At 35.7% G+C, this 15647-nt stretch overlaps 1 protein-coding gene across 1 annotated transcript; it reads right to left on the bottom strand.

Annotated features, from left to right (window-relative positions):
- Window positions 1–6: 6 nt before the first annotated feature.
- Window positions 7–12632, bottom strand: LOC115227229 (the record flags this gene model as incomplete). Its single annotated transcript, XM_036498570.1, has 7 exons — window positions 12556–12632; window positions 11648–11698; window positions 10740–10790; window positions 6582–6632; window positions 5677–5727; window positions 1637–1687; window positions 7–57 (listed from the first exon to the last, which is right to left on the bottom strand). Coding segments are annotated over exons 1-7 (349 nt in total), but the record flags the coding sequence as incomplete, so codon positions are not given.
- Between the last annotated feature and the right edge of the window lie 3015 nt (window positions 12633–15647).

The following is a 15647-nucleotide window of genomic DNA, read 5'->3' as shown; positions in this document are numbered from 1 at the left end:
ACTCACGAACTGGTTCTGGCTCTGTCTGAATTTCCTTCTCTGCAAACATTTGACTCCCTGAAATTAATATTTCCCAAGTTTTAATGTTATAATAAAATCTGTTTCTTTATTAATAATCTATATTTTATTGTTATCAGACATTTCTGTCATCGATGAGCAACTGCTCAACAGAATGGTTTTAGTTTGCATTTTTATTTTCAAAAGGCTAACCATGTAATAACTCAATATTAAGTCTACAACGAAATAGATTACCTTTCTAAACTTCTTTTATCTTTTAAGGCATTCTAGGTAACCTAACAACTCTGTCATTATTTCATTTAATTATCACATGATGACGCTGTCCTTTAATTGCTTTTGTCTTCGTTGTTATGGTTGTGCTAAATATATGACGTGACATTGTCATCGCAAAAATTCCCTTCACTAACCAACATTATTCCCATCTTTGCTTAATTCCAAGTTGGCCATTAAAGTTCTACCTACAAACACAAGACACACCGCTTCAAGTAGGATAAGAATACACCTGCCTGATCTCTTTCCTAAACATTACTACTGGCAATCTTTACTTTTAACTCCCCGCTTCGCACTTCATCAGAATGTCATCTTATATTCGTCTTTTCTTCTTTTCATCAAAGATAGCATTTTACCGATGCGTTTGATAATCACACCTTCTTCCCAACTCTATTTTCCGTTTTCATCTTCCCCCACAAATTACTTTTCACCAACTTTGAAAAACCTTGCTGTATTTTCCCTTGTAATTTGTTTCTTCTTGCCCCGTAAAAATATGTCGAAGACTCATTACATCTTCGTCGCAAACGTCAGCCCTATTTTATATAATAAAATATATTTTAGTATTATCCGATACTTCTATCGTCGATAAACTGACAAACACAGTAGTTTTAGTCAACATTATTTATAGTTTCAACAGGGTAACCATGTAATAGCTTAATATTTAGGTCTACAACAAAATAGACTAACATTCCTCAGTTTCCCTTATCTATACAATCAAATAACTCTGCAATTATTTCATTTAGTTATATCTTGATAATATTCATTTATTAGTTTCCTTTCCTATACATGTACTAAATATAGGACGTGTCATTGTCATCAAATCTATGCCTTTCACTAACCAATATTATTTACATCTTTGCTTAATTCCAATGTCAATCAAATGTTCACAGTTCACAATTGAATTTCATATTCAATAGAAATAATTTAATGATCAATATCTTCATAGAGATTTAATATTCTATTGTTTCAATTTATGTCGATAATAAATATTCCAACCAAAGTCATTCGGGGTATATACCCCCACAAAAGACAACATGTTAAGATAGACATCTGGTTAGACAACAATCAACAACAGCACAAACAACAATAAACTATCGGGAAACTTTGTAAAGAACTTAAAAGCAAAAGAAACAAAAAGGTTATCATAAAAATACGTGTTTACACATGAACAAGATATTTTAGTTTTGTGTTCGAAAACACAATATTAACACTTATTTTCCATTTTATCAACCATGCTGACCAAGGGAATTAGGAATGGAACCTACTCTTCTTCATTCTGTCAAACAAAACAGTTCAGTTGAAGATAAACCTTATAGAATTCAATTAGATGCTGTAATTTTATACTCACGAACTGGTTCTGGCTCTGTCTGAATTTCCTTCTCTGCAAACATTTGACTCCCTGAAATTAATATTTCCCAAGTTTTAAATGTTATAATAACAAATCTGTTTCTTTATTAATAATCTATATTTTATTATTATCAGACATTTCTGTCATCGATGATCAACTTCTCAACAGAATGGTTTTAGTTTGCATTTTTATTTTCAAAAGGCTAACCATGTAATAACTCAATATTTAAGTCTACAACGAAATAGATTACCTTTCTAAATTTCTTTTATCTTTTAAGGCATTCTAGGTAACCTAACAACTCTGTCATTATTTCATTTAATTATCACATGATGACGCTGTTCTTTAATTGCTTTTGTCTTCGTTCTTATGGTTGTGCTAAATATATGACGTGACATTGTCATCGCAAAAATTCCCTTCACTAACCAACATTATTCCCATCTTTGCTTAATTCCAATGTCAAGCAATTTGGCCATTAAAGTTCTACCTACAAACACAAGACACACCTCTTCAAGTAGGATAAGAATACACCTGCCTGATCTCTTTCCTAAACATTACTGCTGGCAATCTTTACTTTTAACTCCCTGCTTCGCTCTTCATCAGAATGTCATCTTATATTCGCCTTTTCTACATTTTATAAAGTATAGCATTTTACCGATGCATTTGATAATCACACCTTCTTCCCAACTCTATTTTCCGTTTTCATATGCCCCCACAAATAACATTTCACCAATTTTGAAAAACCTTGCTGTATTTTCCCTTGTAATTTGTTTCTTCTTGCCCAGTAAAAATATGTCGAAGTCTCATTATATCTTCGTCGCAAACGTCAGCCCTGCTGGTTACACAATCATCAGCTCCAGCTGGTGTATTTGGATTTAGTGTCACACAGTGCACTCTTCAGAACTCTTGTGGGGCTACTTCATCCGTGACTCCCTTATTCGACTTTCTTAGGGCTCTTTTGAACATATCGACATAGTGTTCTGTTTGTCCGATATATCTAGGATTGAATAGCACTATAGTAACATGTTCTACAGCAAACGTTTTACAGAACCTTTCAAATTCAAAACACACAAATTGCGTTACATTGTCAGACACTCGCGCGTCTGACATGCCAAATCTCGCAAACTGTTCGTATAAAAATTGTTGCTGTTGAGGAGATTCGTTTATTACACTTACAAGTTTCTGGCCATTTAAAGAAACTATGAACTACCACTAAGTATTAAGAACCGTTTAAAGGACCAACGAAATCAATGTGTAGTCTCGCCCACGGGATATCTACTTTTGGCCAGGGTTCGCATTTCATCGTCGTTAATTTGGATACTAGAGTACATCTTCTACAACCTTTCACGAAATGTTCGATTTCCCTGTTCATTTGGGGCCAGTGCATGAAGCTACGTATTAAGGATTTCGTCCACGAAATACCAGAATGTCCAACATAAAATTCCCTCAACGTTTTCTTTTGTGGTGTTTCAGGCATCAGTATTCGCTGTGCATACATCATTACACCATCACAAATTGAGTATAGATTCATGTCCTGGTTTCCTTTCACACCAATCCTGTTCCTAGTTACTTTTCCTAACCACAGTGTTCTTATCACTCCTGTTAGGAATTTGTCTTTTACTGCATTTCTCTTTATGACTTCTAGGGTTACCGGTAATTTGCGTACCACATTCCACATTACATTTTTGATTCCCCTTTCTGCTCTTAGAGCTGGGATTACCGTATCTTCCAATGGATCGCAGTGTTTCTGTATCAGCCTGGAAAAACCAACCGCATGCCATAGTTTTTTTTCCTTACGGTAAATATTCCATTCTGTAGTCATAATCCAATCATTAGTAGTGCCCCATCGCGGTAGTCTATTCGCTGTGTGTGTTGCTATTCCGTTCTTTAAACCGTACATTGACAGTAGTTGGCAATGATCCGTGTGTAGACAGAAAATATATTAATAGAAATTTTTTACACCTAATATGACTACTAACGCTTCCTTTTCTATCTGACTATAGTTCCTTTCAGCCGGTAATAATGATTGAAACGCATGGGCTATAGCCTTTACCATTAGAAGTCCAATGTTAAAATACCTTTTAACTCGTCGAATGCAATACCTTTTGGTACTTATCAGTCGAATACCATTTTGTATTTACTTTAAAAGATCATTAATCAGGGCCCTTATATTATATATATATATTTGGAATATAAATTTGATAATAAGTTACTAAGCCCCAAAACGCTTGTAACATAGTCATATTATTCAGCGTGGGGACATTTCTTTTTATCGCAGTTCCTCTGGATTGATCTGCTTTACATCCGATTTTATCTATTATCCAAGTATTTAATGTTTTTTTTTATAAAGAACTCGCATTTTCCTTGCATTAGATTGAAAGTGTATTCGCTAATCTTCTCGAGTAACCTTTTAATGTGTTCTATTTGCTGTTCATGTAATTCGCATTTTTCTTAAGACATTGTCTAAATAGGCGATAGCAAAACCACAGTCACTCAGCATTGTATCCATTACTTGCTGAAATATGGAAGGAGACAGTTTTACACCGAAGCAAAGCCGCTTGAATTTAAATAAGCCACGGCATGAATAGATGGTTAATAAATGTGAGCAGTCTTCATATACATAGATTTATAGTCATGCCTTCGAAAGTTCTATCATTGAGCATAATTTCCCTCCATTCAGTTTTGCAAACACTTCCTCAGAACTGGGCAACGGGCAGTTATGAGAGATTAAGCAATGATCCAAACCTGTTGACAAATCTGCACAAACTCTTAACTTGTTACTTTTGTTTTTCACGTAGACCGTAGTTGCTTCCCAGACTAAGTGGATCGCCAAACCGATTATTCGGGGTTTCCAAGTCTTTCAAGCTTTTGCCTAAACCAGTCATCATTAACGATGGGGTCGAGTTGAATTGTGCTGAAAGCTTCAGGTACCTAAGTAGCACCATCCCCGTAGACAGTTCACTGGATAAAGAGATCACATCCAACTACTCAGATAACTGAGAAAGGTGTGCGCCAGTATACGAAATTCAAGATATACAAAGCTGCTGTATGTTTGTGAAATGTGGACTATGCACCACCGAAATGTCAAGACACTGGAACCGTTCCATGCAAGTTCACTGCACACAATCATGGGCATCCGCTGGCAGGAGAGAGTCTCCAACCTTGACGTCCTAGACAGAGCAGAGTCCACAAGTGTCACAAGGCACTTCTGCTCAAAGATTGGTGGTGCTGAGCCCGGCAACATCTTCAAAATGAATGACCACTGCATCCCCAGACAACTGATGCACGGTGAGATGAAGGAAGGAGCACGGAAGCAAGGACGACCCATGTTGAGGCATAAGGACACCCTAAAGAGCAACATAACCTGGTGTGGTATGCAGCCTTGAAAATGCGAAACCGCAGCATAGACAGGGTTGCGTGGAGGTCAATCTTCTGACACAGCTGTAGTTGCCTTTGAAGAGGAGAAACAGTAACTCCTCACGACCGCAAGAGATCGCGGTTGTCGGGACGCATCATCCTCAGACCCGACTACAACATGCCAGTGACCAACCTGCAGGAGTTAGGGCTGTGGATACACGTGCGTTCCCACTGCTGAGTGTTGAAACCACAGGCAACCTCTTCATCAGAGAATAATACATTCCTAAGAATGAGAGAGAAGTGACAATATATGTTCTAATCGAAGACGTTCTGGGTATACAGCCCCAACAGAGACGACATGTTACACATCTGGTTCGATAACAATCAACAACATCAAAAACAACAAAGAACTATAGGAAAACTTTTTAAGGACTTGGAAGAATAACAAACAGTAAATTACTCATTAACTTAGGTGTTTACACATAAACATCAATTATTAGATTTCTCTTCAAAAAGACAATATTAACTTTAATGTGTCTTCTACCTTATCTTTAATAGAATTACACAACAGTTAAGCTTTCCTAAGGAAATTAGAAATGAAACTCTTCTTCATTCTGTCGAACAAAACAGTTCAGTTGAAGATAAACCTAATAGAAATCAATTAGATGCTGTAATTTTATACTCACGAACTGGTTCTGGCTCTGTCTGAATTTCCTTCTCTGCAAACATCAGACTCCCTGAAATTAATATTTCCCAAGTTTTAAATGTTATAATAACATATATATAATAAAATATATTTTAGTATTATCCGATACTTCTTTCGTCGATAAACTGACAAACACAGTAGTTTTAGTCAACATTATTTATAGTTTCAACAGGGTAACCATGTAATAGCTTAATATTTAGGCCTACAACAAAATAGACTAACATTCCTCAGTTTCCTTTATCTATATAATCAAATAACTCTGCAATTATTTCATTTAGTTATAACTTGATAATATCATTCATTTATTAGTTTCCTTTCCTATACATGTACTAAATATATGACGTGTCATTGTCATCAAATCTATGCCTTTCACTAACCAACATTATTTACAGCTTTGCTTAATTCCAATGTCAAGCAAATGTTCACAGTTCACAACTGAATTTAATATTCAATCAAAATAATTTAATGATCAATATCTTCATAGAGATTTAATATTCTATTGTTTCAATTTATGTCGATAATAAATATTCCAACCAAAGTCATTCGGGGTATATACCCCCACAAAAGACAACATGTTACGATAGACATTGGTTAGACAACACTCAACAACAGCACAAACAACAATAAACTATCGGGAAACTTTGTAAAGAACTTAAAAGCAAAAGAAACAAAAAAGTTATCATAAAAATACGTGTTTACACATGAACAAGATATTTTAGTTTTGTGTTCGAAAACACAATATTAACACTTATTTTCCATTTTATCAACCATGCTGACCAAGGGAATTAGGAATGGAACCTACTCTTCTTCATTCTGTCAAACAAAACAGTTCAGTTGAAGATAAACCTTATAGAATTCAATTAGAGGCTGTAATTTTATACTCACGAACTGGTTCTGGCTCTGTCTGAATTTCCTTCTCTGCAAACATTTGACTCCCTGAAATTAATATTTCCCAAGTTTTAAATGTTATAATAACAAATCTGTTTCTTTATTAATAATCTATATTTTATTGTTATCAGACATTTCTGTCATCGATGAGCAACTGCTCAACAGAATGGTTTTAGTTTGCATTTTTATTTTCAAAAGGCTAACCATGTAATAACTCAATATTTAAGTCTACAACGAAATAGATTACCTTTCTAAATTTCTTTTATCTTTTAAGGCATTCTAGGTAACCTAACAACTCTGTCATTATTTCATTTAATTATCACATGATGACGCTGTCCTTTAATTGCTTTTGTCTTCGTTGTTATGGTTGTGCTAAATATATGACGTGACATTGTCATCGCAAAAATTCCCTTCACTAACCAACATTATTCCCATCTTTGCTTAATTCCAATGTCAAGCAATTTGGCCATTAAAGTTCTACCTACAAACACAAGACACACCGCTTCAAGTAGGATAAGAATACACCTGCCTGATCTCTTTCCTAAACATTACTGCTGGCAATCTTTACTTTTAACTCCCTGCTTCGCACTTCATCAGAATGTCATCTTATATTCGCCTTTTCTACTTTTTATCAAAGATAGCATTTTACCGATGCGTTTGATAATCACACCTTCTTCCCAACTCTATTTTCCGTTTTCATATGCCCCCACAAATTACTTTTCACCAACTTTGAAAAACCTTGCTGTATTTTCCCTTGTAATTTGTTTCTTCTTGCCCAGTAAAAATATGTCGAAGACTCATTATATCTTCGTCGCAAACATCAGCCCCGCTGGTTACACAATCATCAGCTCCAGCTGGTGTATTTGGATTTAGTGTCACACAGTGCACTCTTAAGAACTCTTGTGGAGCTACTTCATCCGTGACTTCCTTATTCGACTTTCTTAGGGCTCATTTGAACATATCGACATAGGGTTCTGTTTGTCCGATATATCTAGGATTGAATAGCACTATAGTAGCATGTTCTACAGCAAACGTTTTACAGAACCTTTCAAATTCAAAAGACGCAAATTGCGTTACATTGTCAGACACTCGCGCGTCTGACATGCCAAATCTCGCAAACTGTTCGTATAAAAATTGTTGCTGTTGAGGAGATTCGTTTATTACACTTACAAGTTTCTGGCCATTTAAAGAAACTATGAACTACCACTAAGTATTAAGAACCGTTTAAAGGACCAACGAAATCAATGTGTAGTCTCGCCCACGGGATATCTACTTTTGGCCAGGGTTCGCATTTCATCGTCGTTAATTTGGATACTAGAGTACATCTTCTACAACCTTTCACGAAATGTTCGATTTCCCTGTTCATTTGGGGCCAGTGCATGAAGCTACGTATTAAGGATTTCGTCCACGAAATACCAGAATGTCCAACATAAAATTCCCTCAACGTTTTCTTTTGTGGTGTTTCAGACATCACTATTCTCTGTGCATACATCATTACACCATCACAAATTGAGTATAGATTCATGTCCTGGTTTCCTTTCACACCAATCCTGTTCCTAGTTACTTTTCCTAACCACAGTGTTCTTATCACTCCTGTTAGGAATTTGTCTTTTACTGCATTTCTCTTTATGACTTCTAGGGTTACCGGTAATTTACGTACCACATTCCACATTACATTTTTGATTCCCCTTTCTGCTCTTAGAGCTGGGATTACCGTATCTTCCAATGGATCGCAGTGTTACTCTATCAACCTGGAAAAACCAACCGCATGCCATAGTTTTTTTTCCTTACGGTAAATATTCCATTCTGTAGTCATAATCCAATAATTAGTAGTGCCCCATCGCGGTAGTCTATTCGCTGTGTGTGTTGCTATTCCGTTCTTTAAACCGTACATTGACAGTAGTTGGCAATGATCCGTTTGTAGACAGAAAATATATTAATAGAAATTTTTTACACCTAATATAACTACTAACGCTTCCTTTTCTATCTGACTATAGTTCCTTTCAGCCGGTAATAACGATTGAGACGCATGGGCTATAGCCTTTTTACTGCCATACTCATATTCGTGCAGGGGTGGGGCTCATGCACCGTAATCACACGCATCAGTAGCCAATATAACATTCAAATTTGGATCATAATGTATTAACCATAACAAGTCCAATGTTAAAATACCTTTTAAATCGTCGAATGCAATACCTTTTGGTACTTATCAGTCGAATACCAATTTGTATTTACTTTAAAAGATCATTAATCAGGGCCCTTATATAATATATATATATATTTGGAATATAAATTTGATAATAAGTTACTAAGCCCCAAAACGCTTGTAACATAGTCATATTATTCAGCCTTGGGATATTTCTTTTTATCGCAGTTCCTCTGGATTGATCTGCTTTACATCCGATTTTATCTATTATCCAAGTATTTAATGTTTTTGTTTTCATAAAGAACTCGCATTTTTCTTGCATTAGATTGAAAGTGTATTCGCTAATCTTCTCGAGTAACCTTTTAATGTGTTCTATTTGCTGTTCATGTAATTCGCATTTTTCTTAAGACATTGTCTAAATAGGCGATAGCAAAACCACAGTCACTCAGCATTGTATCCATTACTTGCTGAAATATGGAAGGAGACAGTTTTACACCGAAGCAAAGCCGCTTCAATTTAAATAAGCCACGGCATGAATAGATGGTTAATAAATGTGAGCAGTCTTCATATACTTGGATTTATAGTCATGCCTTCGAAAGTTCTATCTTTGAGCATAACTTCCCTCCATTCAGTTTTGCAAACACTTTCTCAGAACTGGGCAACGGGCAGTTATGAGAGATTAAGCAATGATCCAAACCTGTTGACAAATCTGCACAAACTCTTAACTTGTTACTTTTGTTTTTCACGTAGACCGTAGTTGCTTCCCAGACTAAGTGGATCGCCAAACCGATTATTCCTGGGTTTCCAAGTCTTTCAAGCTTTTGCCTAAACCAGTCATCATTAACGATGGGGTCGAGTTGAATTGTGCTGAAAGCTTCAGGTACCTAAGTAGCACCATCCCCGTAGACAGTTCACTGGATAAAGAGATCACATCCAACTACTCAGATAACTGAGAAAGGTGTGCGCCAGTGTACGAAATTCAAGATATACAAAGCTGCTGTATGTTTGTGAAATGTGGACTATGCACCACCGGCATCTCAGGACACTGGAACCGTTCCATGCAAGTTCACTGCACACAATCATGGGCATCCGCTGGCAGGAGAGAGTCTCCAACCTTGACCTCCTAGACAGAGCAGAGTCCACAAGTGTCACAAGGCACTTCTGCTCAAAGATTGGTGTTGCTGAGCCCGGCAACATCTTCAAAATGAATGACCACTGCATCCCCAGACAACTGATGCACGGTGAGATGAAGGAAGGAGCACGGAAGCAAGGACGACCCATGTTGCGGCATAAGGACACCCTAAAGCGCAACATAACCTGGTGTGGTATGCAGCCTTGAAAATGCGAAACCGCAGCATAGACAGGTTGCGTGGAGGTCAATCTTCCGACAAAGCTGTAGATGCCTTTGATGAGGAGAAACAGTAACTCCTCACGATCGCAAGAGATCGCGGTGGTCGGGACGCATCATCCTCAGACCCGACTACAACATGCCTGTGACCAACCTGCAGGAGTTTGTGTACTTCCGGCTTAGGGCTGTGGATACACGTGCGTTCCCACTGCTGAGTGTTGAAACCACAGGCAACCTCTTCATCAGAGAATAATACATTCCTAAGAACGAGAGAGAAGTGACAATATATGTTCTAATCAAAGACGTTCTGGGTATACAGCCCCAACAGAGACGACATGTTACACATCTGGTTCGATAACAATCAACAACATCAAAAACAACAAAGAACTATAGGAAAACTTTTTAAGGACTTGGAAGAATCACAAACAGTAAATTACTCATTAACTTAGGTTTTTACACATAAACATCAATTATTATTCCTCTTCAAAAAGACAATATTAACTTTAATGTGTCTTCTACCTTATCTTTAATAGAATTACACAACAATTAAGCTTTCCTAAGGAAATTAGAAATGAAACTCTTCTTCATTCTGTCGAACAAAACAGTTCAGTTGAAGATAAAACTAATAGAATTCAATTAGATGCTGTAATTTTATACTCACGAACTGGTTCTGACACTGTCTGAATTTCCTTCTCTGCAAACATCAGACTCCCTGAAATTAATAGTTCCCAAGTTTTAAATGTTATAATAACATATATATAATAAAATATATGTTATTATTATCCGATACTTCTTTCGTCGATAAACTGAAAAACACAGTAGTTTTAGTCAACATTATTTATAGTTTCAACAGTGTAACCATGTACTAGCTTAATATTTAGGCCTACAACAAAATAGACTGACATTCCTCAGTTTCCTTTATCTATATAATCAAATAACTCTGCAATTATTTCATTTAGTTATAACTTGATAATATCATTCATTTATTAGTTTCCTTTCCTATACATGTACTAAATATATGACGTGTCATTGTCATCAAATATATGCCTTTCACTAACCAACATTATTTACATCTTTGCTTAATTCCAATGTCAAGCAAATGTTCACAGTTCACAACTGAATTTAATATTCAATAAAAATAATTTAATGATCAACATCTTCATAGAGATTTAATATTCTATTGTTTCAATTTATGTCGATAATAAATATTCCAACCAAAGTGATTCGGGGTGTATACCCCCACAAAAGACAACATGTTAAGATAGACATCTGGTTAGACAACACTCAACAACAGCACAAACAACAATAAACTATCGGGAAACTTTGTAAAGATTTTAAAAGCAAAAGAAGCAAAAAAGTTATCATAAAAATACGTGTTTACACATGAACAAGATATTTTAGTTTTGTGTTCGAAAAAAAAAAATATTAACACTTATTTTCCATTTTATCAACCATGCTGACCAAGGGAATTAGGAATGGAACCTACTCTTCTTCATTCTGTCAAACAAAACAGTTCAGTTGAAGATAAAACTAATAGAATTCAATTAGATGCTGTAATTTTATACTCACGAACTGGTTCTGACACTGTCTGAATTTCCTTCTCTGCAAACATCAGACTCCCTGAAATTAATAGTTCCCAAGTTTTAAATGTTATAATAACATATATATAATAAAATATATTTTATTATTATCCGATACTTCTTTCGTCGATAAACTGACAAACACAGTAGTTTTAGTCAACATTATTTATAGTTTCAACAGTGTAACCATGTACTAGCTTAATATTTAGTCCTACAACAAAATAGACTAACATTCCTCAGTTTCCTTTATCTATATAATCAAATAACTCTGCAATTATTTCATTTAGTTATAACTTGATAATATCATTCATTTATTAGTTTCCTTTCCCATACATGTACTAAATATATGACGTGTCATTGTCATCAAATATATGCCTTTCACTAACCAACATTATTTACATCTTTGCTTAAATCCAATCTCAAGCAAATGTTCACAGTTCACAACTGAATTTAATATTCAATAAAAATAATTTAATGAACAACATCTTTATAGAGATTTAATATTCTATTGTTTCAATTTATGTCGATAATAAATATTCCAACCAAAGTGATTTGGGGTGTATACCCCCACAAAAGACAACATGTTAAGATAGACATCTGGTTAGACAACACTCAACAACAGCACAAACAACAATAAACTATCGGGAAACTTTGTAAAGGACTTAAAAGCAAAAGAAGCAAAAAAGTTATCATAAAAATACGTGTTTACACATGAACAAGATATTTTAGTTTTGTGTTCGAAAAAAAAAAATATTAACACTTATTTTCCATTTTATCAACCATGCTGACCAAGGGAATTAGGAATGGAACCTACTCTTCTTCATTCTGTCAAACAAAACAGTTCAGTTGAAGATAAAACTAATAGAATTCAATTAGATGCTGTAATTTTATACTCACGAACTGGTTCTGGCACTGTCTGAATTTCCTTCTCTGCAAACATCAGACTCCCTGAAATTAATAGTTCCCAAGTTTTAAATGTTATAATAACAAATCTGTTTCTTTATTAATAATCTATATTTTATTGTTATCAGACATTTCTGTCATCGATGAGCGACTGCTCAACAGAATGGTTTTAGTTTGCATTTTTATTTTCAAAAGGCTAACCATGTAATAACACAATATTTAAGTCTACAACGAAATAGATTACCATTCTAAATTTCTTTTATCTTTTAAGGCATTCTAGGTAACCTAACAACTCTGTCATTATTTCATTTAATTATCACATGATGACGCTGTCCTTTAATTGCTTTTGTCTTCGTTCTTATGGTTGTGCTAAATATATGACGTGACATTGTCATCGCAAAAATTCCCTTCACTAACCAACATTATTCCCATCTTTGCTTAATTCCAATATCAAGCAATTTGGCCATTAAAGATCAACCTACAAACACAAGACACACCGCTTCAAGTAGGATAAGAATACACCTGCCTGATCTCTTTCCTAAACATTACTGCTGGCAATCTTTACTTTTAACTCCCTGCTTCGCACTTCATCAGAATGTCATCTTATATTCGCCTTTTCTACTTTTTATAAAGCATAGCATTTTACCGATGCGTTTGATAATCACACCTTCTTCCCAACTCTATTTTCCGTTTTTATATGCCCCCACAAATTACTTTTCACCAATTTTGAAAAACCTTGCTGTATTTTCCCTTGTAATTTGTTTCTTCTTGCCCAGTAAAAATATGTCGAAGACTCATTATATCTTCGTCGCAAACATCAGCCCCGCTGGTTACACAATCATCAGCTCCAGCTGGTGTATTTGGATTTAGTGTCACACAGTGCACTCTTAAGAACTCTTGTGGAGATACTTCATCCGTGACTTCCTTATTCGACTTTCTTAGGGCTCATTTGAACATATCGACATAGGGTTCTGTTTGTCCGATATATCTAGGATTGAATAGCACTATAGTAGCATGTTCTACAGCAAACGTTTTACAGAACCTTTCAAATTCAAAAGACGCAAATTGCGTTACATTGTCAGACACTCGCGCGTCTGACATGCAAATCTCGCAAACTGTTCGTATAAAAATTGTTGCTGTTGAGGAGATTCGTTTATTACACTTACAAGTTTCTGGCCATTTAAAGAAACTATGAACTACCACTAAGTATTAAGAACCGTTTAAAGGACCAACGAAATCAATGTGTAGTCTCGCCCACGGGATATCTACTTTTGGCCAGGGTTCGCAATTCATCGTCGTTAATTTGGATACTAGAGTACATCTTCTACAACCTTTCACGAAATGTTCGATTTCCCTGTGCATTTGGGGCCAGTGCATGAAGCTACGTATTAAGGATTTCGTCCACGAAATACCAGAATGTCCAACATAAAATTCCCTCAACGTTTTCTTTTGTGGTGTTTCAGACATCACTATTCTCTGTGCATACATCATTACACCATCACAAATTGAGTATAGATTCATGTCCTGGTTTCCTTTCACACCAATCCTGTTCCTAGTTACTTTTCCTAACCACAGTGTTCTTATCACTCCTGTTAGGAATTTGTCTTTTACTGCATTTCTCTTTATGACTTCTAGGGTTACCGGTAATTACGTACCACATTCCACGTTACATTTTTGATTCCCCTTTCTGCTCTTAGAGCTGGGATTACCGTATCTTCCAATGGATCGCAGTGTTACTCTATCAACCTGGAAAAACCAACCGCATGCCATAGTTTTTTTTCCTTACGGTAATATTCCATTCTGTAGTCATAATCCAATAATTAGTAGTGCCCCATCGCGGTAGTCTATTCGCTGTGTGTGTTGCTATTCCGTTCTTTAAACCGTGCATTGACAGTAGTTGGCAATGATCCGTTTGTAGACAGAAAATATATTAATAGAAATTTTTTACACCTAATATAACTACTAACGCTTCCTTTTCTATCTGACTATAGTTCCTTTCAGCCGGTAATAACGATTGAGACGCATGGGCTATAGCCTTTTTACTGCCATACTCATATTCGTGCAGGGGTGGGGCTCATGCACCGTAATCACACGCATCAGTAGCCAATATAACATTCAAATTTGGATCATAATGTATTAACCATAAGAAGTCCAATGTTAAAATACCTTTTAACTCGTCGAATGCAATACCTTTTGGTACTTATCAGTCGAATACCATTTTGTATTTACTTTAAAAGATCATTAATCAGGGCCCTTATATTATATATATATATTTGGAATATAAATTTGATAATAAGTTACTAAGCCCCAAAACGCTTGTAACATAGTCATATTATTCAGCCTGGGGATATTTCTTTTTATCGCAGTTCCTCTGGATTGATCTGCTTTACATCCGATTTTATCTATTATCCAAGTATTTAATGTTTTTGTTTTCATAAAGAACTCGCATTTTTCTTGCATTAGATTGAAAGTGTATTCGCTAATCTTCTCGAGTAACCTTTTAATGTGTTCTATTTGCTGTTCATGTAATTCGCATTTTTCTTAAGACATTGTCTAAATAGGCGATAGCAAAACCACAGTCACTCAGCATTGTATCCATTACTTGCTGAAATATGGAAGGAGACAGTTTTACACCGAAGCAAAGCCGCTTGAATTTAAATAAGCCACGGCATGAATAGATGGTTAATAAATGTGAGCAGTCTTCATATACTTGGATTTATAGTCATGCCTTGGAAAGTTCTATCTTTGAGCATAACTTCCCTCCATTCAGTTTTGCAAACAACTTTCTCAGAACTGGGCAAACGGGGCAGTTATGAGAGATTAAGCAATGATCCAAACCTGTTGACAAATCTGCACAAACTCTTAACTTGTAACTTTTGTTTTTCACGTAGACCGTAGTTGCTTCCCAGACTAAGTGGATCGCCAAACCGATTATTCCTGGGTTTCCAAGTCTTTCAAGCTTTTGCTTAAACCAGTCATCATTAACGATGGAGTCGAGTTGAATTGTGCTGAAAGCTTCAGGTACCTAAGTAGCACCATCCCCGTAGACAGTTCACTGGATAAAGGGATCACATCCAACTACTCAG

This window comes from Octopus sinensis, unplaced genomic scaffold (assembly GCF_006345805.1).
Source record: "Octopus sinensis unplaced genomic scaffold, ASM634580v1 Contig02153, whole genome shotgun sequence".
NCBI classification, from domain to species: Eukaryota; Metazoa; Mollusca; class Cephalopoda; order Octopoda; family Octopodidae; genus Octopus; species Octopus sinensis.
Note: the sequence above shows the minus strand (reverse complement) of the source record. Positions and strands in the feature narration are given on the sequence as shown.